General features: G+C 41.0%; 2 protein-coding genes across 2 annotated transcripts in view; one reads left to right on the top strand and one right to left on the bottom strand.

Moving 5' to 3' along the window:
• The first annotated feature begins 11,282 nt into the window (after positions 1-11,282).
• iars2 (isoleucyl-tRNA synthetase 2, mitochondrial) lies at positions 11,283-21,983 on the top strand. Its single transcript, XM_030786365.1, has 23 exons — positions 11,283-11,672; positions 12,003-12,125; positions 12,366-12,519; positions 12,722-12,870; positions 13,149-13,198; positions 13,337-13,446; positions 13,534-13,624; positions 13,857-13,972; positions 14,062-14,231; positions 14,346-14,436; positions 14,745-14,896; positions 15,415-15,575; positions 15,836-15,938; positions 16,250-16,343; positions 17,361-17,469; positions 17,650-17,752; positions 17,918-18,043; positions 18,198-18,329; positions 18,859-18,965; positions 19,887-20,032; positions 20,249-20,439; positions 20,707-20,851; positions 21,314-21,983. The coding sequence occupies exons 1-23, from the start codon at positions 11,412-11,414 to the stop codon at positions 21,457-21,459; spliced, it is 3,030 nt and encodes a 1,009-aa protein (XP_030642225.1). The 5' UTR covers positions 11,283-11,411; the 3' UTR covers positions 21,460-21,983.
• Positions 21,984-23,558: 1,575 nt separating this feature from the next.
• Positions 23,559-24,507, bottom strand: part of rab3gap2 (RAB3 GTPase activating protein subunit 2 (non-catalytic)) — a 14,062-nt gene continuing 13,113 nt past the window's right edge. The window contains exons 34-35 of the mRNA XM_030787017.1: positions 24,121-24,285; positions 23,559-23,725 (exon numbers count right to left, since the gene is read on the bottom strand). Coding sequence (XP_030642877.1) covers positions 23,573-23,725; positions 24,121-24,285 — 318 coding nt within the window. The 3' untranslated portion in view covers positions 23,559-23,572. The remainder of the gene's footprint in view (positions 23,726-24,120; positions 24,286-24,507) is intronic.

The following is a 24,507-nucleotide window of genomic DNA, read 5'->3' as shown; positions in this document are numbered from 1 at the left end:
CAGACATATCCAGTATCTCCAATAGTTTGCATTGACAGCATTTAATTGACCTCCCCATCTGGATACATAGCAAATAATATATCCTTGTAAAAAACAAGGATAACTGGTTTATTTGCAATATTACATGTGGAGATTCTGGTACATGGAATGTTTAATATCTCTCTCTTTTGGACGTGTGTTTTGCAGTGACAGGCTTGAGAATATGATCTTGACCACACCAGGATAGGCTAAGATATTGAATGTTTATAACCAAAAGACTAACATGTTTTTTTGGAAGGAGGTATTTTAGCTGCTTAGTTGAATTTGAGGTTTTCAAGCACTTTCATTGTATTTAGAGTCTTTGAGGCTTGTCCTGCTGCAGAAATGTGACAGCACTCACACATATAGATGCTATTTGTAATGACCCAAAAGAATGTCAGTAAATTTAAAGAACTCTCTATACAAATTTCAGATTATCATTTCAGATCCTAAAAACTTTATTTATCAAATTGGACATAGATCCCTGAAATGAGGAAAATTGTGTGAAACAAACAGAGCCCTTCAGTAACCCAGAGGTCTGTTTGATGTCACCAGTAGCGATGGTTATGTCAGTTCACAGTTGGACAGGAGCCCTTTCACAGGGACGGTGGGGTAGGAGCACAGCACGAGATGCCAAAGGCAGTGTGGTTGTCACAGGAACATGTGACATGTTTAGATCATGATCTTGATAAGGGCCTGAATGACAGACACCCACTGCTATTCATGATCACATGACCTGCCCCCTGCCGCATTTGACAATTAGATCCTTCTCTGTCAAATTACACTTCTGCATTATAGTGTGATGGGACTGTTTATATAGATCACAATACTCACATTGTTCCTTACATGCTCTCTTGCATTCCTCACTGCAAGGGAGAATGTAATCATTAGCATATTAATGTCAGGTGGTCAGATTGATTTGAAGATAAGATGAGAAGATAAATGTGCTATGTTTTGCATTCGCTCCCAGGCAATTTAAAAAAAAAACAGTTGCAACACATATTTTTGCAATACAAATGACATGGTAGACTTTTTACACCAGATTGCTCATATTTATCCAAGCAGGAGTTCAGGTGAATGGAAGGCAGTAGCATGTAGCACACGTCTAAACCAGGTGACCATGATTTAAAAGAGGGATTAACGACACTGCTGTTTGTTGTCAAGGTGATGCGTGTTGTCAAGGGGACATGAAGGATGGCTCTCTCATCCAGCAGTGAGGTAATTAATGTAGATGCATGAGCAGAAGTGTAGTTGTGTGTTTTTCTCAACAAATATATATTCCCAAAGTATTACTCATATTAAAGATTCACAAATTTCTAAGATTTCTGTGTTAGCTTAATAACTTTAGTAAAGCAGCTGTCAATAGTCAACATTATCTAAATCCATTAGGAGAAAAGACTAGTTGTGTTTTGTGTTAGACTGTTCTAAATATATTCAAGACACTTAAATCTGTTGATTTGCTGGCCAAGTTATCCCTTCCTAACGTGCCTTCCAGTTTCACTGTTCATTCAGTTGATTTCTGTCTTCTGTTGTCAAGAGAAAATCACAAAGAGATATAGCTCAATCATCACTTATTGCATTATTAACACCGGCCACAAACAGATGAAACATTTTTCTCAGTCTGCATGCCAGTGGTCTCTACTTTACATCACAATCCCCATATATAGCTTGAATTGCATGAAACTTATGAAGAATAGGTCTGTTTCAAGAAGCATAGCATTTATTACAGTCCATTAGGCAACAGCTTCACTACCTGATCCTGAAGTCTAAGTGGTAGCTAATAGGGTAGCAGTTAAGTCCAGATATCATATCTTTCTGTTAACATGCTACATTACACCATCCACGTTCCCAGAGGAAGCCGAGAGCACTGTGGATCTGTAGCTGACTGTCAAATGTCACATGGAAATGATAAAGGCCGGCAGGAGATATGAACTGATTATGATCTTCTCAGACCTCTAGTTCCTGCCCACAGACATATACACACACAAACACGAACATACTCATTCAATTTATGACTCATTCTCTACGACTGTATACTTGTTTATCTCATAAGTGGATCAAGGTTTAGCTTTCCCTATTTGTTTTTCTTTACTGGGCTCTACAAAAGAGAAACCACCAGGAGTGAAAGCGACCACAAGTTAGGGAGATAGGTCAAATGGGCTATTCCTCTTTCAATCTGAGTTATGTCTCAGAGAAGTACTGTATGAGAAGCTGCCCTGCTGAGAGAGTACTGAAAACATTATAGCAGGCATCTGGTGAAACCTTTGTAGTCTAAGATGATGACATAAAGACAGTGTATGTGTCCACTATAAAGTCTATTTTGTTAACTTCATTTGAAAGAATTACATTAACTTTTCTCCTTGACAGACTCAGGTAAATGTTACTGACTGAACTGTTAAGTTTGACTTAATCAAGGCATTAATGTTTTAAAGCTATTCATTTGATTTTACACTGTATAGCTTTGTCCAGATGTCTGAAATATTTAGCATTTGGACTCAAGTTAAATCTCAGTCTAAGTTCAATGATAAATGAGTAGGAAGTGCTTTTGTACATGTGCAAATGTGTTAGAGAGAACAAACTGGTTCATAGTAGTCAAAGTAGCAGAACATAGATATTTCCCTGGTTGTTAATATCTATTTTTCTGAAGCGTCACACAGTTTGTTAATCCTAGAGTCGTGCAACACCATGCTATGCAAATAAACATAGATTATTTCAAACTTCAATTATTCTGCAAATGGAGTAAGTTTCTCTGTGAGAAAAATAGATAATTGGGTTATGATCTTCCCATTTTCATGGGCTCATAATCAGTGAATCAACAACAGTACATTCAAATTATTTAAATTAATGAAATTACATTGATGGAATCTTTTAACCATGTGTGGCACATTCCATAAAGAGTAACACAAGAACAAGGCATGCTGAAATGGGGTGACAAAAATGTGGCTTTCCACCTTCTGTTTGAACAGGCAGACATTTCCTGAAGCTAGTTAATATACAACAGCCAAGAACAAGTACAACGGTCCTGATTTGCTGTCTCAAATGACTCAAAGGTTTCAGGAGCCCGCGATAACAACTATTTAAACAAATATGACGGCAATTTGATCCGCATTCATCCAATTATGGTGTCTACAAAGAAAATTGTTTTCTTGAAGATTTCACTTGAATCCTCTGAGATTAATGTCCCTAGAGTACCACTTGGAATTCAAAGTAGCTGTCTGAAATACCTAAATGTGCAAATATATGAATATTATCGTCTCAGTGAATCTTGTGAGGTTATAGAGACTATGAGGGCGCAAGAAATTACAGTACAGTCTCATCTCCATGTCCTTTTTCAAACAGATGGTGGCGTCCAGTACACCTCACAAATCCTTGGAAAGCCTTAGAATGATTTCTGAACAAACAAGCAGCTGTCCTTGTCGGGTCTCCATGGTGACTTAAGGGGCTACGGAGATCAACAGATCTCCAGGTCTGAAGTGGAACAGCAGGAAATCTTTAATAAGCAATGAGTGCTAACAAAAAACCTGTTTTCTTCTGAGCATCTGATTAACTCCTCAATAGACATTTTGTTTGAATTTTATATGCCTACATGTGATCATTCAGTCATGAAAGCAGATATGATTAAATCTGAAATTGAATTCAAAGAAAACGTTTGATAGGGATGGCTGGATGGATCCTGGTTATTTCTTGGTTGTTTGCATTCCTGACCTTAATGGTCTGATAATGGAGCATGAGGGAGAAGAGCAGAAGCATTTAGCTCAGCAGATAATAGCCTAGCATGACCACAGCTCAGCAGGCTATCTGGTCTCCGTAACTAAGGCTGCATGTCCATAGCAACTGCCCCTCACCGTTTTCCTGAAATTTGAGTAAATGCACGAGCACTACAGAAAAGCGAGAGAGCCCAGAATGTGGGTGTGTAAGAAAACAACCAGAGCATTTGATCCTGATGTATTTTCTTTCTTAAATACATCGAAATATGTTATGATATTTTGTTGTCAGAAATGACATGAAACACACACAAAAAAAACAGAAATATGAGAGGAAATTAACACATTTTGGGCTTAACTGTGAAACGTGAAAAGGAAGAGGGCTTTCTAGTTCCTTTATTTAGTTATAAAGAATTACTTTCCCCAGTGTGGCCACTTCGTGTTCCTTTTTTGAAGGTCAGCTTTTATCAGATGTAAGCACTGCTTCTCTTCGAACCACAGCACACCTATGCTTTTTACCCAGTCTTACTTAAATACATCTAAATAATCTAATACGCTACCTGATCCAGCCTGTCAAGGCCCTGGTGAGGCATCTGAGGTGAGGAACAGGCTAAGGTGTGCAACATTAGTGCTGTGAAGATTGCCTCTACATGTGATCATGACAATTGGAACAAAGGTCATAAACATACACAACAGAACACCAAGGAATTTTGCCACTGGATTTACAATTCCACCACCAACCTATTACCAGCATAACTCTGTGTTATTCCAATGGTTAATTACGGGTTTGTCAGGTTAAATTAAAAGGAGAGACACACAAAAAATAAATGAACACAATGCTTGAGTGTGTGGTGGTGGGGTAAAACTGTACTCTTTCTCTCACTACAACTATGACGGTAAAACAACAGAGGTAGTTTCTTATCAGATGTCTCCTATACTTCAGGTTCTCAGGTAGAGTGACAGTCCAGAGCTAGTGAACATCAAAGACTCTCAGGTATGCATTCCATTGCAAGCTTCGGTGCTCCATGCCTAATTGAGCATCGATGAAGAAAAGGAGCTCATTGTTCCCGTTTCTCCTGGATGCTTTTAGCAGGGCAGGCTAACTATCAGTTTCCTTTGAGTTTACAGACGTGAGTTTCAGCGCTCCTGTCCGTGAATAAACACACAGATAAAAACCACAGACAGATAAAGTGCCTGGGCATAAAATGTCAGTCTCCTGTTCAAATTTAATTTCAATAGCAATTGTTGAGAGAGGAACACTGACATCCAAGTCTGTGGGTAATGAATAACAGGTAGTACCTGATAATTCTATGAAATTTTATCCATTGATAAAATATAAAATGATAACAATGATAAAATACTGGACATGTATTCATCATATCACAAATGATTAAACTGCCCTGGTTAATCAAATTGACCGTGTTAAAATTTTAACAAAGTTCGATTTAATGCAGTGTAACTACTGGAATATCCTAAAGTAACATGTAGCTTATATTCTTAGCTAACCTGCTCTGTTCTAGGAGTCTCCAATGTTATGGTAGTTTGTTATGATCTCTTTCCCAGGTCAAAATTTGAGATGTTAAATATCTTTTGACTTCACGGGGACTAACAGATATGAACACGTGTTGGTGGGTCACTTAACACCTCTCGTAGCAACACACATCAAAAGGCTTACCTGTTTCCACTTCATGTGCCTAATAGGGGTGATGTTAATGGAAAAAGCAAAGCTCCTAGCACCAAACAAGCTGTTGGCCACCACTAAAGATAAGAATACTCTACCTGACCATCTACACAAAACTATCTATGAGGTAGAGTTTTGACACATTGTTCTAAATAAAACTATGTATGTATTTGTTGTCTTCTTGTTGCTGTTGTTGCTGTTGTTTTTTTGATTATAGCATTAGAATGAAACTGATTTCACTGTCATTTAACATAAATAGTATGTTGGGAACACAAAATTTATTCTGTCAAAATCAACAAATTACTACCTGTAAATAAATGAAACTAATGTGTTGTTATTGTTGTTGTTGTTTTTGTTTGTTTTGTTTTTGGTTTTTTGGCGATAGGTGTTTAAAAGAGCATTTTGATTTCACCTCACCAAAAGCCATTCTGAAGAACTAAGCACAAAGTGCCCATAAAACACCCACAAAAAGTAAACAAACACACACACATATGCATTTTCACATGCTGCTCACTCAACTCAACTCACTCTGTTTAAGTTTTGGGATGGTTGGGTGCTTGGTACACACTAAAATCAGATCTAAGTGGTTGTGCACAAGTGGATGTGTAAACAACCTGCCTCTTCACTCAAAAGCATTCTTTGGCTTACAGACCCTCTAAGATCTCCAGAGTGAGAGAACAACACAGAGGTCTTTACCTGGAATTCACAGAAAAGTATAGAAACCCCTGGAGGAGGGGTAACGGGTAAGAGGAGAAGAGGGATTTCTGGAGAACTTGCCTTGAATAGAGACAGTTAGCAGACTAGTCACAGAAAGAGAGAGAGAGAGAGAGAGAGAGAGAAGAGGGAGAGAGAGAGAGAGAGAGAGAGAGAGAGAGAGAAAGAGAGAGAGTGTAGGGATGAAAGCAAAGGAGCATGAAAGGCAAAGATGAAGGAAGAATTTCTTGAATGGCACAGTGAGAAAGAAGAGGGAAAAGAGGTGCAGACTGGAAGACAACACACACCCTAAAAGGGAAAGAAAAAACTGGAGAAAGACAGGGATGATGGAGGGAGAAGTGAAAAGTTGTTCTGCTGGGTTTCCTAAATCACTAGGACACAAAAGGGACCTTTGTCATGTGACCGGTGGCTATCTGAGGTTCCCACAGTGGGGGTGGGGGAATGGGTGTGTGTTATGGAATTGCAGGTGGAGGTCTCAGTTGTATGAATCAGAAAGGTGGTCCATATCTTTGAAATAATGAGTAAGAGCAGGGATAAGATAATATGTTTGCACATCCCTCACAAAAGAATTCAGCACTTACTGAATTTTACGTTAACTGTCTTAACTCACACTTGATAGTGGTTTTGCGAGTACTGTTAATGAATGGGAAAGGAATAGTTTGTGTATAGAGCCTGGAAATAAATACATTTACTGAATATACAGTGAGCTCTGGGGGCACTATCAAATTTGTTACTTCGCCTTTGTGCATTTTTTCTTATTAATATTGTATCAAACAGTTGGTTTTGATACGTTAGATGTTTTTGCACTATCTCTGATTAATTCAGATTTTTTGCCTCATGATGGCCAGCTTCAATAGCATGGACACTTGATCCTTACATTGCCCAATCCCAACAACAGTGTCCAAAGGCAAACATAAAGCCAAGAATCAAGACCAGACAACCTACCTACCCCTGAATTAATGGAACTAATGACGAGGACATGCTTGCCTTATTAGATATATCTGTGGAGTCAGTTCAAAATGTAATTGTAATGCCCTAAAGTGAGGAGGGTCATGTACAAAATGTGCCGTCACTCCTACATGGATCATCTGATACGGGCTAGAACACAGAACCAAAACAATAATAAAATAAAAGGACCACTGTTCAAAAACTTTTAGAGCTCATTAAATCTACATTTTAGGGTTTAATTCATTTGGCTAAATTTGCCAAGTGTTTCTAATCACTTGATTTGCACGCTATAATCATTATATTTTATAGTTATGGTGATGAGGTACAGGCTGTGACAGCGTTATCTGTAACACCTAAACAACTGTTTCTGGGCCCACAAAGGCATCAACAGAAAGAAATCCACTTTTGGTAACTCTCCCATTTCCATGACCTGTCAAAAAAATATACTACACAAAGGAAATTGCTGGAAAGGTCAGATGCTCAGATTCCTTTAGTTTCCTGTTTTTTTCCTTTCTTTTTTGAATCCCAGTCTTGTTTGTTGAGCTTTTAAAGTCCAACACTGAAAGTAGGAGGCAGACACGGTGACAGTATTGTGAGATCCTTGCAGCTGAACTGAACTCATTTATTTCAAAACTTCAACAAATATATTGTTATTGATAGTTGACCTTCACTGTTCGTGTTAAAAATATTGACAAACCATTTAAAAATTCTTCTGCTGAGACATTTTACTCTTGTATATTATTACAACAGTGCCTATGTCAAGTATTTTTTTTCCAGTTAAATTCAGAGAAATACTGATAAGTTCTGATCTGATAAGTCTTGCCATCAAGATTATGAATTCAGCAGCAATCCCCTTCTAGAGGCACATGAGTGGTCACTCCACTGTTAATACTGATCACTCTGATGAAAATTCAATCATAATTTGCTGAAAATGTCAGGTCATGGAAAAACTAATTGTGAAAAAACCGAAACATGCAGGGAAAACCCCATCCATTACCATGCAAAAGCAGCTCCAGTTGGAGCCCATTTAGGAAGCCATTGTGAGATTAGAGGGTTATGGTTTCTGAACAAAATGTTCTGGCAATGAGAATTGTAAAGCATTAACCTGCTGAAACTGAAAAAAGACATGAAACACGAAAGATTATTTATACTTTTAAGAGGCTGAATAAACTCACCATTTTTATCCTGAAATACTAGCAGGAAAAGTGTACCCACAGCAGAACTGTTCCATTCAGAGAATAAATGTGAAAAGGTTCACAGGGTTGTTTTCAGTTCCCGACTGGGCCTGACTGATACAAGGTCTGCCATAAATTTACAGAAATTACCCCCCCCCCCCCTCCCCCGTGCACCTGTGAAAACTCCATACTCTACACCTTGTTTTCCCAGGAACTGCCCCAATTCTTGCTATGCGAGACAGTACATGAACTGACAGAAACCCAAATATATTGCTTGAAATGTTCAATTCAAAATCTTTTCAAATCAAAACTGACTAAACAATTCCTTTATGGTCCAAAAGATGGCAAGCATTAAGGTTTGACAAGCTTAAACAAGTCAAATATATTTATGCCTCATGACAGTTTCTCCCTCCTGTAATACTACCCTGTGTTAACTGCATTCAAGGAAAAGTAGACTGATAAAAAGGGTTTCATCTTTCAGGCTGGTACAAGACTTGAGGGACTAACATTTTTTGCTTTACACTTGATTCTCTCAAAGCAATTGTGTTGAGAAGCTGAATGCAGGTTGAATTCAGAATTCAACTGAATTCAAGAAAATGTTGGCAGAACACAACTAATATTAAATTTTGTTATTTATTGTACACAAAGTGGAACATTTAGTTTCATCAGGCCTGGTTACATCGCCATATAGACAATACACAACAATCTAAAAAGAATATTAATGACAGCAATTAAGTTTGTTTAACAACATCTGGCACATCAGTGGCATCATGGAACAACTTAAGAGTTGATCGGGCTAAAATCAAATGGAGCACTCACTGAAAAAGCAAAAGTTGATTTTGTAAAAGGATTAGGTGTAGATGGTATCAGAGATTGCCTCAACCAACTCGATCACTATGTTGATGTCCTGGGCCCCTTATCAAATCGATACATCAAAGAAGTTAAGAGTTCAGAGGGCTGCAAGCAGAAACCTGACAGTGGCGTTCTCCTGGAATGAACGTGGAGAGCAGGGTTTTAAGAATTTCCCTTTTAACCCAGATTTCAAGGCAAATCCAAACGGCACATAAACGATGCATTTCTAATTGGAAAGGAGATTGGAGGAAATGTCGCAGCTCCTTAAGCGAGAGAAAACTCTCCACGGAGTCACATAATTCATGTTAAAAAAAAAAAAAAAAAAAAAAAAAACACAACAAAACAAACACACACTGACGTTAACTCGTCAAAGGGTAGGATTCCCTACGTTAAGGTGCCGTCCAACGATTTCTCACGGCATGTGCTGCGAGTTTTTTGGCGTCTACATCTTGGCCACTGGTTGTCCTGGTCCCGTTCGGCCGTCACGTCCGCCCTTAATAAGAGGCATGGAACAGGATGCCTAGGAGGACAACTGGCATCAACAGACTGAGCCCGCTGCCCTGCAGGTTTATGGCGGCGCCGGCTGGTGGGGTGGAGGTGGAGGTGGAGGCGGAGGCGTTCGTTGTACCGTTCATGGTGCTTAACATCTCTGGACTTTTCGTGCTGCTTTGCATCGCTGAAGTGAAAGTCGGGGTCTCAGTTGTATTACAGTTCACCTGTGCAAAAGAGCGTCATTTCAATGGCGACAGTCTGACATAGATCCAATTTTGCGATGGCAGGTGACAGGTATTCCCACCACTAAATTCTGACAGGTATATTTATTTTGGAAATTGTTTGAGCACGGGTTTAGAAGCAATATATTGTCTAAATGGGCAACCTAAAAGCCTGCATCGAACGACAGGGGAATCACTGTCTCCCAATCATGTCCATCAAAACAGAACATGCACTCCACAATTACACACTGCTTCAATAGCAATTCAATTTCAGTCAAAATAATGAACATTTCAAATAGCCGTCCGACCTTAAATTATTAAGACGTTTGCGAGTCACGTTTTTAATCTGCAGAAAATATTTCACATAATTAGCAGCTTCCTGTGCCCTCATGTAATTTCCCCCTCGAATTCCGTTTATTAGAATGAATTACTGAGGAACAAATTGCATATTTTAAAAATGCAGTATATATTTTTAAAATGAGAGTCAGGCTAGGGTGAACTATATCTCCAACAGGTGTTGCACCAGCTAAAATTCACAGTACGTTATTGTAGTCATGAAAGAACATCAAAAAGATGTTAAAAAAAAAAAAAAGAAAAAAGGACAGTATCCGGGGAAAAAACGCCATGAAATTTGTCCGAAAAACATGTTGCTATCTCCGATTGATGTCATTTTCCAAATGATTAAAATGTGACCTACCTGTATTGTAAAATATACGGCAAGTAAAAGCACTCCTAAGGAGGTAGTTATCATTTTGGCCATTTTGTCACCAGGTGGTCTCAACGCAAGTTCGTCTTCGCACTACAACAATCCAGATCGCCTTTGTGAAGTCAACTAATCTAACTGCAACGATGGTTTATATATCCCGCGTGATTGACGTGTGACGCCATCAGGGGCGCACTAAAAACCACCTGCCCGTCAATTAGGAGGAAAGACCGGACAGATATACGTTTGTATTACCTATAGTTGTGTTTCATGGACAGAAATGATTGTTGTATTGCCTAGTTATCATGTCTACAGTATTGTACCTAATCGATGACTGATGCAACTGCTAAGAAGCGTAGCGACTTTTTTCTTTTTCAGTTTAGAACATCCCATTCTGTCTTTAGCTTGTAGCGGTTACCTTGCCTGTTGAAACAGAATATCCTACATCTACTCTAGCTGCAAAGCTGCAAATGGAACACTGTTCTTTTATGTTGTGCTTTTTCACACTCCAGTGGCAACATGGTGAATGCAACATCTTTAGAGACTAATCGATGGTGGCATTTTCTTTAGTCAACGCGCCTATGATTATGTGTATTGCTAAGCATACTTTCAAGCCGTCTTATGGGGACCCCATGTGCTAAGAAATGGAAATGCGCAAAGTATGTTGAAAAATCAGACTGGAAAAAACCGTTTTGAGTTATCGCGTCTATTATGTCCTCACTCGGGTCCAGTAGTTGTCCATTATTACAAGTCTTCCGGAAGAAACAGACAGCTTGCTAAACATTCGTGTAGAAAAGGTCGTTACTAATAACGACAAATGTGGAAACTGTAGCACAACAGCAGGTGGTTTTCGAGCATTTTTTTCACCCGACAGTCTGAAGAGAGCACACCGTTCATTCCTCCATGCTACTCTGTCGCATTTCAGCTGTAAGCCATACTGTAGCAAGATGGGGACTGGGTTCGCGGAGAGGCGCCCTACTCCACCCGGCACTCTCCTTCAATCCTAGCCGCTGTAAATATGCCAGTTCCACAGGGGACGTAGCGCAACCGTCCAGCACTCCGAAAACGGGGCAGTACCGGGACAGTGTGCTGCTCCCGCGCACTGAATTCCCTATGAAATTGAATGGGCAGAAACTGTTGGACCGAGAGCTTCAGATACAGAGGGTAAGCATGATGAATCTCTACAGATGCATATCAAAGTCATGGCAGTTGTAGAGCAGAGTAAACTGTGGCACCTTACTCCTTCTCATCATACGTACGAAGCTGATCAAATTATGTTGATGTCTTCTGAACCGTTAAAAAATATTTACGATAATTAGAGTGAGGTTCCGTGGCTTTTGGAGGTCAAAATTCCGTAGGACAGAAATCAGTGAAGCTCTGGTAAAATAGCATCATTTCATTACAGGAACACGAACTTTATATATTTTTACATTTATTCATTTAATTATGATTATTATTGTTGTTGTTGCTATCATTATTGTTATTGTTATTCAGGAATGTGGCTTCGACAAGCTTTACTCCTGGCAGAGAGAACGGAAGGCTAAAAAGGAGTACTGTCTCCATGACGGCCCCCCTTACGCCAACGGCGACCCTCATGTGGGACATGCTCTCAACAAGGTAAAGTGTGACCTAAGATCATCCTTTACAGGTACCAGTAACTATACAGTGACATACTTGTTTTGTTGATGTGTCTCTAATGGTTTAATTGATCTTTCATCCACAGTGGATGTCAACTCAACTTCAGCTGTACTTTTTTTTTAATTGGTTTGTAGTTTGAGTAGTATATTCCACAATAATTATACTAAATTGTTCACATTTGAGGTATGTCCTTCGGTTGGTGTTGTCTTACCATAACAGATTCTTAAGGATATTCGGAACCGTTTTGAGGTGCTCAAGGGGAGGCAGGTCCACTATGTACCAGGCTGGGACTGTCATGGGTTGCCCATTGAACTGAAAGCACTTGGTGAATTAGGAACCAGTGGATTAACAGCCCTCCAGATTAGACAGAAAGGTATTAAACTGATCTAAAGACAAATGGGTTGAATATACTTCACGTTATCAGAAGAAATTCAATGAATACTAATAAAAATCCATACTGATAATAGCTAGTTCTGTGTGAAAGAGGTTCATTTGAGATATGGAACTTTTTACCTGAACTCTTACATTGTCTGTGTATCTCTCTTCCCCCACCCTCCTTATTCTGTGCACACCAGCACGGGAGTTTGCAGAGGGTGCAATCGCTCGTCAGCGTGCAGCGTTTCAGCGCTGGGGCATAATGGCCGACTGGGATAACTGCTACTATACTTTTGACGGGCGATACGAAGCAGCACAGCTCCAGGTCTTTCAGGAGATGCATGGCAAGGTGTGAATAATGGCCTTCATAACATACCCATCTCCCACAGTCCTCACAGTCTCCACTATCATGATTATTCTTCATGTTAGATTAAGAGGCTTTACTAAAGTTATTTACATTTAATAATGTCTTTCTCTTTGTTATGGCAGCATTATATTATACCTCAATCATGAATCATTTTTTTGATATGGAGTGTTATAGTAATGTATGGAAATTTCTAATTAAAAGGTCAGAAACATTGCCTCCTGTGAGCATGCATCACTTGACTTCTTTTGTTTGTGTTAAAGGGTTTGATCTATCAGGACTTCAAACCTGTCTTCTGGTCTCCCTCAACAAGGTAATTAGTTCAAATGTATGGAAGGCCGATCACAGTGAGAATTTGGGTATCACAATGAGCAATTGGATTGAGAACTGTTTTTTTTTCCTCTTCAGTTGTCCTCTCATTTTTATTAAGCCTCACTGTGTCTCTCTATAGGACGGCTCTAGCTGAGGCTGAGTTGGAGTATAACCCTGAGCATGTGAGCAGGGCTGTCTATGCTGCTTTCCCTATGGCCACCCTACCGCCCAAACTAACATCAGTCTCAGGTACTTCCAGTTCTCTCTCTCTCGCACACACACACACACCACCCCCACTTGTTGTCTGACCGCTGGTTGTATGTCTGTCATTAACAGAAGGATGGGGGAGTGTTTCGGTTCTTGTGTGGACAACTCAGCCATGGACCATTCCAGCTAATCAGGCTGTCTGCTATATGCCCAATGCCCAGTGCGTTTCTTAGACACACACAGTTCTATTCCATACTTTCTTACATACTGAGGCAACTGTACATCACAGAGTGCTGTGAAATTACCCTAGTTTTGAGAGAACAGTAAGTTAGTTAATGCACTGTGCATTTTACTACATACCAGTTCCAAAACTATGCAGTATATATTCTAATCATACAGTTTTGATCCTTACTGATTGCTTTGGCTGCTTTAATGACACACTTTTCTATCAGGTATTCAGTGGTGAAGAGTGCAGATAATGAACAGCTTTTTCTGGTGGCCGCAGAGCGCATTGCCAGCTTGTCTGCAGTATTGGGTCGTGACCTGGAGAGTGTTGAGACATTTGCAGGTAAATTGTTGCCATAGGCATTTGTTTTTACCAAGTTACTCTGCTAATAAAGGTGGCATTTTAATCTTTCTCTTGTCTTCAACATATAGGGTCACAACTTGAAGGTGGAGTATGCCAGCATCCAACAATCCCAGGAAAAACGGTTCCACTGCTGCCTGCTAACCATGTGACCATGGCTAAAGGAACAGGATTGGTCCACACAGCTCCTGCCCACGGCATGGATGACTATAGTGTAGCAACACACTTCAAACTCTCAGTGGTGGGTGACCTGGATTAATGTGTCAGTGCCTATGTAATATCAGATTGATATGATTCAGTGTAATGCACACACATCTACTCAGCTGACACTTCTGCTTTCCTCATTTTCTTTTAGGAATGCATGGTGGATGAGGAGGGACGGTTCACAGAGCTGGCCGGCCCTGAGCTTCACAATCAGTCTGTGCTGACTGAGGGCACTGCCACAGGTGAGAGAGAAGGAAAGAGAGATGGAGGAGTCTGAGGGAAAGAGAGGGGTAGAGAGAGGCTGAGAGAAACGACAGAGGCTGAGAGAGAGTAAGAGTGAGTGATGATAGAGGCTGCGGTTAACAGTGAAAAAGATGTGAAAGAGAGGGAGAAAGCAGATTTTGATTAGAAGAGGAATACAGATGAAAGAGACACATCTGTTAGGATCAGGACTGTGAGGTTGAGGGGGGAGAAAGAGTATACCATGGTCATTTTGCCATCAAAACTAAGTGTGTGTGTGTGTGTGTGTGTGTGTGTGTGTGTGTTTCAGTGATCTCCATGCTTCAGGCTGCAGGTGCTCTGGTGAAAGAGGAGCAGTGTGTGCACAGTTACCCATATGATTGGAGGAGCAAACAGCCTGTAGTCATCATACCTAGCAAGCAGTGGTTCATCAACACTGCCAGCCTTAAGGACAAAGCCAAGGTAATTTACAGCCAGTCACAAACACAGATAACAATGTAGAATCCCACTCAAGAAATGTATAAACACCACAAATGACATGCTAACAATTCACACCCATGCTGAATAATTAGCTCCCATTGCAAACAAGCCTCATGCCATTCAGTTTCAACTCAGTTTTCTGTATTGACCATTCACATTATTGCCAGGTCATTAATAAAACAATAGTGCTGTTAATTAGTGATGAGAAGATGATAGACGCAATAAAAGATAACATTCTTGTTATAACATGTACATGTCATACCCATTGTATCATTCATTCACTGTGTTTATCTGCATACAGTGAGACAATACCTCCAACAGCTTGAACCTGAAAAGTAGTTTGTCTAACTATTCATTCTATTTCTGTTTTTTTGTTCCCTCATCTGACTGTGAAAAGTCATTTCAGAATCACTCTCTCAGTCATCATTATCATGACTCACTTTTCTCTCGTGGTTTCCATGTCTTTGTGTGTGTCCACGTCTTTGCATGTGTGTGTATAGGATGTACTGCAGAAAGTGAAGGTTATGCCAGAGTCAGCACGGGCCAGTCTGTTGGCCATGCTGGACAAACGGACATACTGGTGTATCTCTCGCCAAAGGAGTTGGGGAGTACCTATCCCAGTCTTCTACCATAAGGAAACTAAAGAGCCCCTAATCAACAAGTAATATCACACACGGACACACAAGTCTTTATACATTGTAAAGACACTGGATAGACACTTATTTAGAGGCAGCTGACATCCAAACCAAAACACATTGGAGCCAAGCCCACAACAATCCCTCTGATCGGCAATAAGATGACTACTCCATGAAAGTCCTTAAGAAGAATTATTATTACACATGCACACATGACACTATATCCACTTTGCTCTTGGAATTACTTGTGTTGAGTAGCACCTCACCCTTGACTTGTGATTGACAGACACACGGTCAGCCATGTGGCTGAGCTATTCTCTGAGAAGGGCAGTGACTGCTGGTGGCAGGAGCCTCTGGAAACGCTGCTTCCTCCAGAAGTGCTGAAAAAGGTTAGATTTGCGTGCGTGCGTGCGTGTGTGTGAGAGTGTGTATGTGTGTACGTGTGTGTGTGGGAATTGTTGCCGGTGTTTAGTAGAATTTTTTTATAGTGATATGTACGGAGAGAGCTTTGCAACCTCAGACACAATTGTCTGAAACAGTAAACACATGTAAACACTACCAAAACAACACTACACAGTATCTGCTTGAATTGCGAGTAGTACACTTAAGAAGGAAATGTTGATAAGAAGTAAACATTTCAGTAGAGCAGGGTTGTGTCAGAAATAAAACGTGTGTGTGTGTGTGTGTGTGTGTGTATCAGAGTAAAGCCGGTGCAGTGACGGACTATGAGCGGGGAGAAGATGTGCTGGATATCTGGTTTGACAGTGGAGTTTCCTGGGCAGCTGTTTTACAGGGTAAGTTAGTCACTGTGGGTTTACTCACACAATCACCATTGTGTTTATGTATATGTAAGCATGTGTCTGTGCATTCCACAAAACAGTTTTTTATTTGCGTGTGCACTACTCAGTATCCACTGATGCTCTGGTTTCAGATTGTACTACACTCTCACGTTTTGTCCAGCTGCAATAATTTGATTATCCTAACACCCGCCACAGTATTCCTCACACAAGTTGTAGTGTTATAAACTCCAGTTACACTAGCTGATTCTTTTTGCCATTTACTGAGAGTTAAACAGTTTTTTGCCAGTTTTTTGTCCATGGGATAGTTCCTGTGGTCTGCAGAGTTGTTGACTTGTGAGGTGGTGTTTTTGACTTTCAGAAGGAGAGGTGGAGGATGGACCCACATCTACAGACTACAAATTGGGCTGGTTCACTCTGCCCAGTGCTCTAGTGCCAGGTTAATCATGTAGCTACAAGTTTCGGTCTTTGCTCTCTTTCTCTCTCTATTTTATGTGCATGCAGCAGGGAGTTTGCATGGGACTCTAAGCCTGTCTAGTCAGCACACTGGGTCACTTCTCCAGCTCTTTTCTCTTTGCAGGTCTGGTCTAGAAACCAAAAACTTTGGCTGTCACTCTTTACTCACATCACTATCGCTGGTGCCTGTGAATGTGTGTGTTTTAAGGGGGCTTTGTGTAGTGTTACTATGGGCCTGTCACACTGAATTCACGCTTATTTAACACCCCCAGACAAGTAAACAGTGTCCTTACATGGTTCTGGTATGTTTTTTTTTCTAAGGCTGGACATGTCTGAACAGGTCCTGGAGACGGATACTGTTCAATCTCTAACAATCTGTTGACCTCCTTTCCTTTCATTTTAAGCTCAAATCAGGAGGGGTGGCAAGAAGAGTGGTCACCATTTGGATACTTCAGAAAATTAACTCTTCTTCTTCCCTGCTCCTGAACACTCAAACACACTCTCTCAGTTTCACCAACTCTCTTTTTTTCGCCTGTCTCTCGCCGGCCGTTCTTTCAGAAACAGACCCTCGTGCCGATGTGTACGTTGAGGGGAAGGATCAGATTGGAGGTTGGTTCCAGTCCTCTCTGCTGACCAGTGTGGCCGTGCGCAACAAGGCACCTTACAAGTCAGTCCCACAAGTGTTTTCTGTTTCTGCCTATTAGAGAAACACAGACAGACTAAAAATTTAAAACATTTTTGCCGATAGGTAAAAGCTTTTTTTGTTCACTCTCGCCTCTAAGTAGTATCATGGACCCTGTTTTATGAAACCTACACTCTTTGTGTGTTTTGACTGTTTGTCTGGCAGAGCACTGGTAGTACATGGGTTTGCGGTGAGTGAGAAAGGGGAGAAGATGTCTAAGTCCCTGGGGAATGTGGTGGACCCAGACGTAGTCATCAATGGGGGAGAGGTACAGCATCATCTTGACACTGAACCAGTCAGCTGCCTGCTCACTTACATCCACATCCTCACTACTGTCTGAGCATCAGTGTCAGTTGCCTTTTGCCTGTTTTTTTTTCTCCCTTCCCCTCTGCTTTTTTTTTTTTTCTTAACTGTATTCTCTGGTCTTCATCAGGATCCGTCCGTTTCTCCTCCCTTCGGGGCAGATGTGTTGCGTTGGTGGGTGGCCGAGTCAAATGTCTTCTCAGAGGTTCAGATTGGCCCAAATGCTCTTAATTCAGCCCAAGAGAACATCAATAAGGTTTGGCCTGTTAAATTGGCACGTGATGTCACTTCTGCTGCTATTGTTACAATGTAAACATGTCATTATCTTTGCTACTGCCATTGATAATGGAAGTAATATCTCACAAATTTGACTAAATGCAGGCAAATTGTTTCTTTCTTGCTCTGTGTAGTTGAGAAACACACTACGGTTTTTGCTGGGGAATCTGCAGGGGTTTGACCCTCGTTCTCAGGCTGTGGACTCTAAAGACATGTATTACGTAGACCAGTACCTGCTGCACCTGCTGCGTGAATACAGCATGAAGGTCTGTCTTCTCCTGGAAAACTTCTTACAAACATGAGTTCTCTTTTTCGTGGCTCAGGTCTTACATTAGTGTGGTCTTCAGGTGCTCATCCTTTCTTACATCTGCTGTGATTCAGCCAGGCCACTTTAGTCAGACTATTGCTAAAATAAACTTTTAGCATTATCCTCGTGTCATGTGGAAACACAGTATACTCATTGCATCCTTGCTAATAGAAACATCTGGTTTTATTATTCTAGAAGCATATGGTTTGGTAACATGTTGTTTTAAAGTTGTCATCTTCATTTTTTTTATTTGGCCTGTGATTTTAGTTATGCCAACCTAGCCGGCCTGTGACAGCTTAAGGATCACATGTTCAATTTAATATGAGTGACAGCTATTTGAAAATATTCTACATGTTTAGAACATTTTTAATGGCTGATTGCCATACCGGTTTAGTGTGCGTGTCTATGTGCATGTCCTGTGTGTTCTACACGGTTCATTAGTGTTTGTAGAACACAAAGGACATGCACGTCTTGTTTATGTAACTCAGGTGACGGACGCCTACAATGAATTTGACAGTGGCAGAGTGATCCGTCTCCTCCAGGCTTTCATTGCCAGGGACCTCTCCAGCTTCTACTTTAGCATCATCAAAGACAGGTAATCATGGAAACTGGCGCCCCTTACACACCATTGGTAATCATAAACAACAATGCATCTTGCTAAGTATAAATAACCAAGGAAACCTGCATTCTCTATACAACATAAGTAATCTTAGGTAACCACCGATACCCCACATCAGACACATAGTGGGTTACCACTGAAATTCTCTCTTCCTGCACATCATTGGTTAACAGACAGTATTAAACAGGTAAATATCACAACCCAAACAAGACATCTGTGAATTTGGGTAACCATAGAAATGCTCATCCCCTAAATAATACTAAGATGGGTAAGAGAAGTCACAATCTGTTGCCTGGCAAAAGTAACCATGTGCTCTATACAAAATCTGCTCTCTGTAGAAAACATCTAAACAATTAAAAGCACAGCACCATCCTCCCATAAGCTCTATTAAAAAAGGCCTATTAAGAGTTTCTTGGATAACTCCATATGGACATATTTACGGGGACCACATGTCTATGCAGTCTGTGCTCTGTAGAGTAATTACTAATGTATGTCTGCTCAGATTGCAGATTATTTACCAAACACGTGCTCATTGCAAGACATTGACTAAGCAGCAAATCATAATCACCTCAGTATCTTGTCAGTTCTCCAGACAAGGTTGTGTCACCAGTACATGTGGTCACTCATAAACTCTGCATTAACTCTGCCTGAGGTCTTCCCAACTAGAGTCAGTAAATATCTTCAGTCTAGTTTGATGACTTCAGTTGTCAATGCACTTTTGAGTGTGTTGAATTAAGCCTGATGTGATGACTTGCTCCATGTATTCATGGGCATATACTTTATGCTTGAAATCATTTATTTTTCTATTTTCCATTGCTTTGTCTTGTAAACTCTACCAGTTTTCTTTCTGTTTTTCACTCTCCCACCATCTCATCCCCTCATCGCTCCCTCTCTTAGGTTATACTGTGACCCTGAGGACTCACTGGGTCGAAGGTCATGTCAGACAGTTTTAGAAGAGATTTTAGATGGTGTGACGCGTTCCATTGCTCCTATCCTGCCTCACCTCGCTGAGGAGGTTTATCAGCATGCTCCGGGACATGAGGGTAAACACACACACACACACACACACACACATACACTCTCTCTCTCTCACACCCACACATTTCATTCTATCAATTCTGTCCTCTCTAACCTGCCATTTATATGCCAGAATATGCCACCACCCTGTCTGACTCTGAGACCCTAACTAAGACTCAAGACTTCAGAGCTTATAAAACTACAGTACTAATCTCTCTCTCTCTGTGTCTCTCTCTCGGCAGAAGGAGAGACTCTGTTCCGCAGTGGCTGGATTAAGACCAGCCCTGTGTGGCGCAGGCCAGGATTGGAGGAAGCTGTGGAGGGGGCGTGTGCCATCAGAGACTCTTTTCTATCATCTATCCCAGGACGCAATGCTGCAGAGTACGACCTCACTATCGCCATCGAGCCTGGACTCTTCTTTGAGCTCATGGAAGTATGAAATGCTTTTGTCTCTTAAACCATTCATTGCAAATCCACACCTGAGTACACTATCATAATATCTTATTATGATACCACTGTCATATCTGATTAGAAATTTTTCAACCATATTTGTGACAAGCACAAGTAGTTGCACATAGGAACATCACCATAGTCTTTGCTTAATTGATATTGTTGAATTTTGACTGAGCGACAGTAGTATCTTATTAGCTAACTGTCCTTCATCATCCCACCGTTCTCTGCTTTTTCCTCCATCCCTCAGTCTCTTCAGGAAGAACCCACCTCCACCTGCTCCCAGCTGACAGAACTAATGATGGCATCACGCACCACCCTGCTCGGCGAGCTCCCGCGGGACCTGCCGCCTGATGCTGTTACCAGGACAGGAAGCTTTCTCATTAACCTGGAGGGTGAGCTGCCACTCACACAAAAATCACACTCTTTTCACTGAAGTAAAGTTGTCTTGTCTTGTAAGAGTCGTGGTGGTCCACTTCTGCACAGCCTCTCAGCTACTGTCATCAAAAGCGCTCAGAACTATTAGGATTAATAAAATCTCATTTTGACTGGAAGAAATAGAGTTTAAGTGACACATACATGAATGTCACTTTTTTTTCAATTCATTCTATCTGACTGATTAGTAACTTGTGGTGCCTCTGAAGTTGTCTCTTTTGAAATGCATATGTGTACACAGTCATACTAATTAAAGTAATGCTTGTATTCTAATCGGGTCACCGAATTTTTCAAGCTCTTTTAATTTTCAGCTATAAGTTAATAAGAAGTGCCAATGTATATTACACTGGTACCATGGATTTTGCTCTTATGGCAAGCAGTGGTTCTGGTAAAAGCTGATCTTTCTGTCTTTTGTTCTGTAGGTGGTGTTATCCGTGAGGACAGCGCTTACAGCGTAGCGGCAGTGCCCACTTCTCTCTGCCGATGCCCACGCTGTCGCCGTTACACTGCTGAAACAGCCGACTGTCTGTGCCCACGATGCCAAAGCATCGTAGGACAAGCACACTAATCATTTGTTTTCTGACACGACGGCCACCAATTCCTTTGCTCGTAAACCTGTTACATACAGACTGTCAGTCACTCCCCACTCAACAAGGGCTCCCACAGGCCAGCAGGGGGCAGTCACACGAGCAGGCACTTTACCTACTCCTCCAGAGGCTGGCGTGGTCATAACAATGGTCCAGTCACAACGCTCAGATAGTCACACTGTGGTTGCTAAGCTGTGACAGTGTGAATCGGTTTCATTTGGTTGAAGTGTATTTATTTAATTGTTGGTGGGGAACACTATTGAGTATACAAAAATTTCCTTTGGAACTCCTTTGGCTTTAACATCCACTCCAAAGTGGTGAAAATGAATTATAAATGAATCATTCAGTCAGCAGGAGAACTGTTTGACAGGACGTGTGTTAATATTATTGTGACGTCTAATGAGGATGAGGGTGGCTTTTCTTTGTTGTACCATTATTTGTGTCACTGTGTGACTCAAACATAAGGTTAAGAGTGAGATTAGCCATAATGCTGTTGATCTGTACATGAATGCTATGTAAAAATAAAACATATTTCCCTTGTTTACACACACAGAGTAAATTAATAAGGTACAGTGAGATGCCAGATAGTTTTTTAAAATGAAACCTTTTGTCTTTCAGTTTCTGAAAAGGTTTAAATAATGGAGGGTGTTAACATATCCATTGATAAATGCAGGTGTGAGGAAGTGTGTCACTTGTAACTATATTGAAATAAAAGCCTCTGTAGAGCTGTCTCTTGTGTCCTGATACTGCTGAAAGACTTTATTTCAATATAGTCACAAAACATGACATGTAATCTTTTATTCTAACTGTGCTTCAGTAACCCAAAAAACACCTGGAAAGGTTGGAATTTACTTTTTACATGAACCTAGTAGTTTGACATTTTTTTAAGCTTTTTGAAGTTATAGGGTAATTGAATTTGCTATTCTTTGCAATCTGACAAACACTTCTCATTGCTTAGTAAAATGAATGATCAGTAATTCCCATATCCATAGAGAAAATGGAGACCAGTAATATACCCTCCAAAAAAAGAGCCTCAGCCCATGGACAGAGCGATAGTCATTTTTATTGTGCATATATTCATATATAGTCCAGCCCAGACCTCCACACTTTAGCTAACACAAACAGGAGGTTACAGGCCAGAACAGTACAGTACTGCGTATAAACCAACAAGTTAAAATACCATTTATCCTTTTTTTTTTTATCATACATCCTCACTCTTCAGACAAAGAGTATGCAAGAGGGACACCTCACAGGACAACAACACACTGACACTGAGATGGCACTACTGTGACAGGGGCCTGAAGAAACTCCTGCTCTCAACCTGAGGGAAGAAACTGGGCAGGACACTCAACAGAGGCTGCAGAGAAACCAAGATTAAAGCCAGCGTGTCGTGGTATTGTCAGGGTAGTGTAATGTAGTTTTCTTTGCTGTAAAGAAACAGCCCCTCCTGTTCCATCCTTCCATCCCACAGAATCTATCCCCCGATCTCCAGAGAATCTCTCAACCATACAAAATTTGGAATAGAAAAGGAAACGCTTAAGACCGAATATCTTGATTGGCAGAGGAGTTTACATGTAGTGACAGAGACTTCTAGAAGATGAGTCACAAAAGCAAGCTGTGTCTCCTCTCTTTCTCTCCTCGTTCTTTCAAGTTTTCTGTACAAGGGTCACGGTGATCAAAATAAGACTGCAGCATTAGTGGTGCATAAGGCTCTGGATTTCCATCTGTTGTAAATATATTCCAAGGGGTTATATGTGATTAGGAGCATATGAAGATCCTCAAAATAACACTGAATTATTTCCCTCACGGTCTCACTCTCTCTTTCAAACTCCTCTTCTTATCTCTCTGTCTCTCTTTCGAGTCCCTAGCCACTTCCCAATCCTTAATCCAAATTCTCCAACATTCATAAATCCAGATGATACCCTATGCTGCTACCGGCATCTCCCCAAATGGCTATAACACGTTTTTTGGCTTTCTTTCGAAGGAAGGGACCAGGGACTGAACTTGCATCAAGCTTTTCTATTCTATCCATCACTTTTGCTCTTTCCTCATCTCTTCCCACACCTCTCCCACTCTCCAACTCTCCCACCCCTCTCAGGGTTCCTCTTGCAGGGACTCCACTGCCTCCAGCAGGTGCAGGGCGAGGCTGTACTGGGCGTGGTTTTCGGGGAGGATCTCTATGACTTTACTGACCAGCCGACTGCTCTGGCTGAGGGGGACTGCAGGACAGCGCAGTTCACTGGGGTCCTGAGACAAAACAAATGAGCACAAACTCAGAGTGACTAGAGTAATGAGACTAAGTCAAATGTTTTAAATTCAACTAGATTATAGAGAACAGTTAGTTCACTTAATACAATACTATTCATTCTTTAAGCATGTAGGACGCAAGAGAGAAAGCAAACGCCTGAGTCTACTCACCACTGCTTTAAGCCATGTGTAAACAATATGTATGAATGTGTATGTTTACTATTAATGAGAGAAGATACATATGCATGTGTACTTTTAGGCAGGTGCAAAGAATGGATATGTGGGTTTATATCTGTATTTGTACTATCCATATCTTGTAGCCAGATGCAGACTGTGTATATACGGGTGTGTATGTGGATGTGTGTGTGTGTGTGTGTTTCTGTGTATGGACTAACCATTGCTTTGAGCCAGGTGCAGAGAGTGGGTGGCAGTCTTGCGAGCAGCTCCATGCTGGGTTTAGTTTGGGTCTGAGAGTGCAGCAGAGAGTAGGACAGTCTCTGCCCAGTCAGAACCAACAACTGAGAACCCAGCACATCTTTATCCTCCACCTCTAACATCCTCTGAGAGAGACAGAGAGAGAGAGAGAGAGAGAGAGAGAGACAGAGAGAGAGAGAGAGAGAGAGAGAGACAGAGAGAGAGAGAGAGAGAGAGAGAGAGAGAGAGAGAGAGAGAGAGAGAGATTTTTGTCAGATATGTCCAAGGCCTTTACACACAGGTTAGTATTGTTGATGAATCCCTTTCAAATCTGTTGTGCAGAGGGATCGAGAGAGAATATTCTTATT

This window comes from Chanos chanos, chromosome 10 (genome assembly GCF_902362185.1).
Source record: "Chanos chanos chromosome 10, fChaCha1.1, whole genome shotgun sequence".
NCBI classification, from domain to species: Eukaryota; Metazoa; Chordata; class Actinopteri; order Gonorynchiformes; family Chanidae; genus Chanos; species Chanos chanos.
The sequence above is the reverse complement of the archived record's forward strand: the minus strand, read 5'-3'. Positions and strand labels throughout refer to the sequence as shown.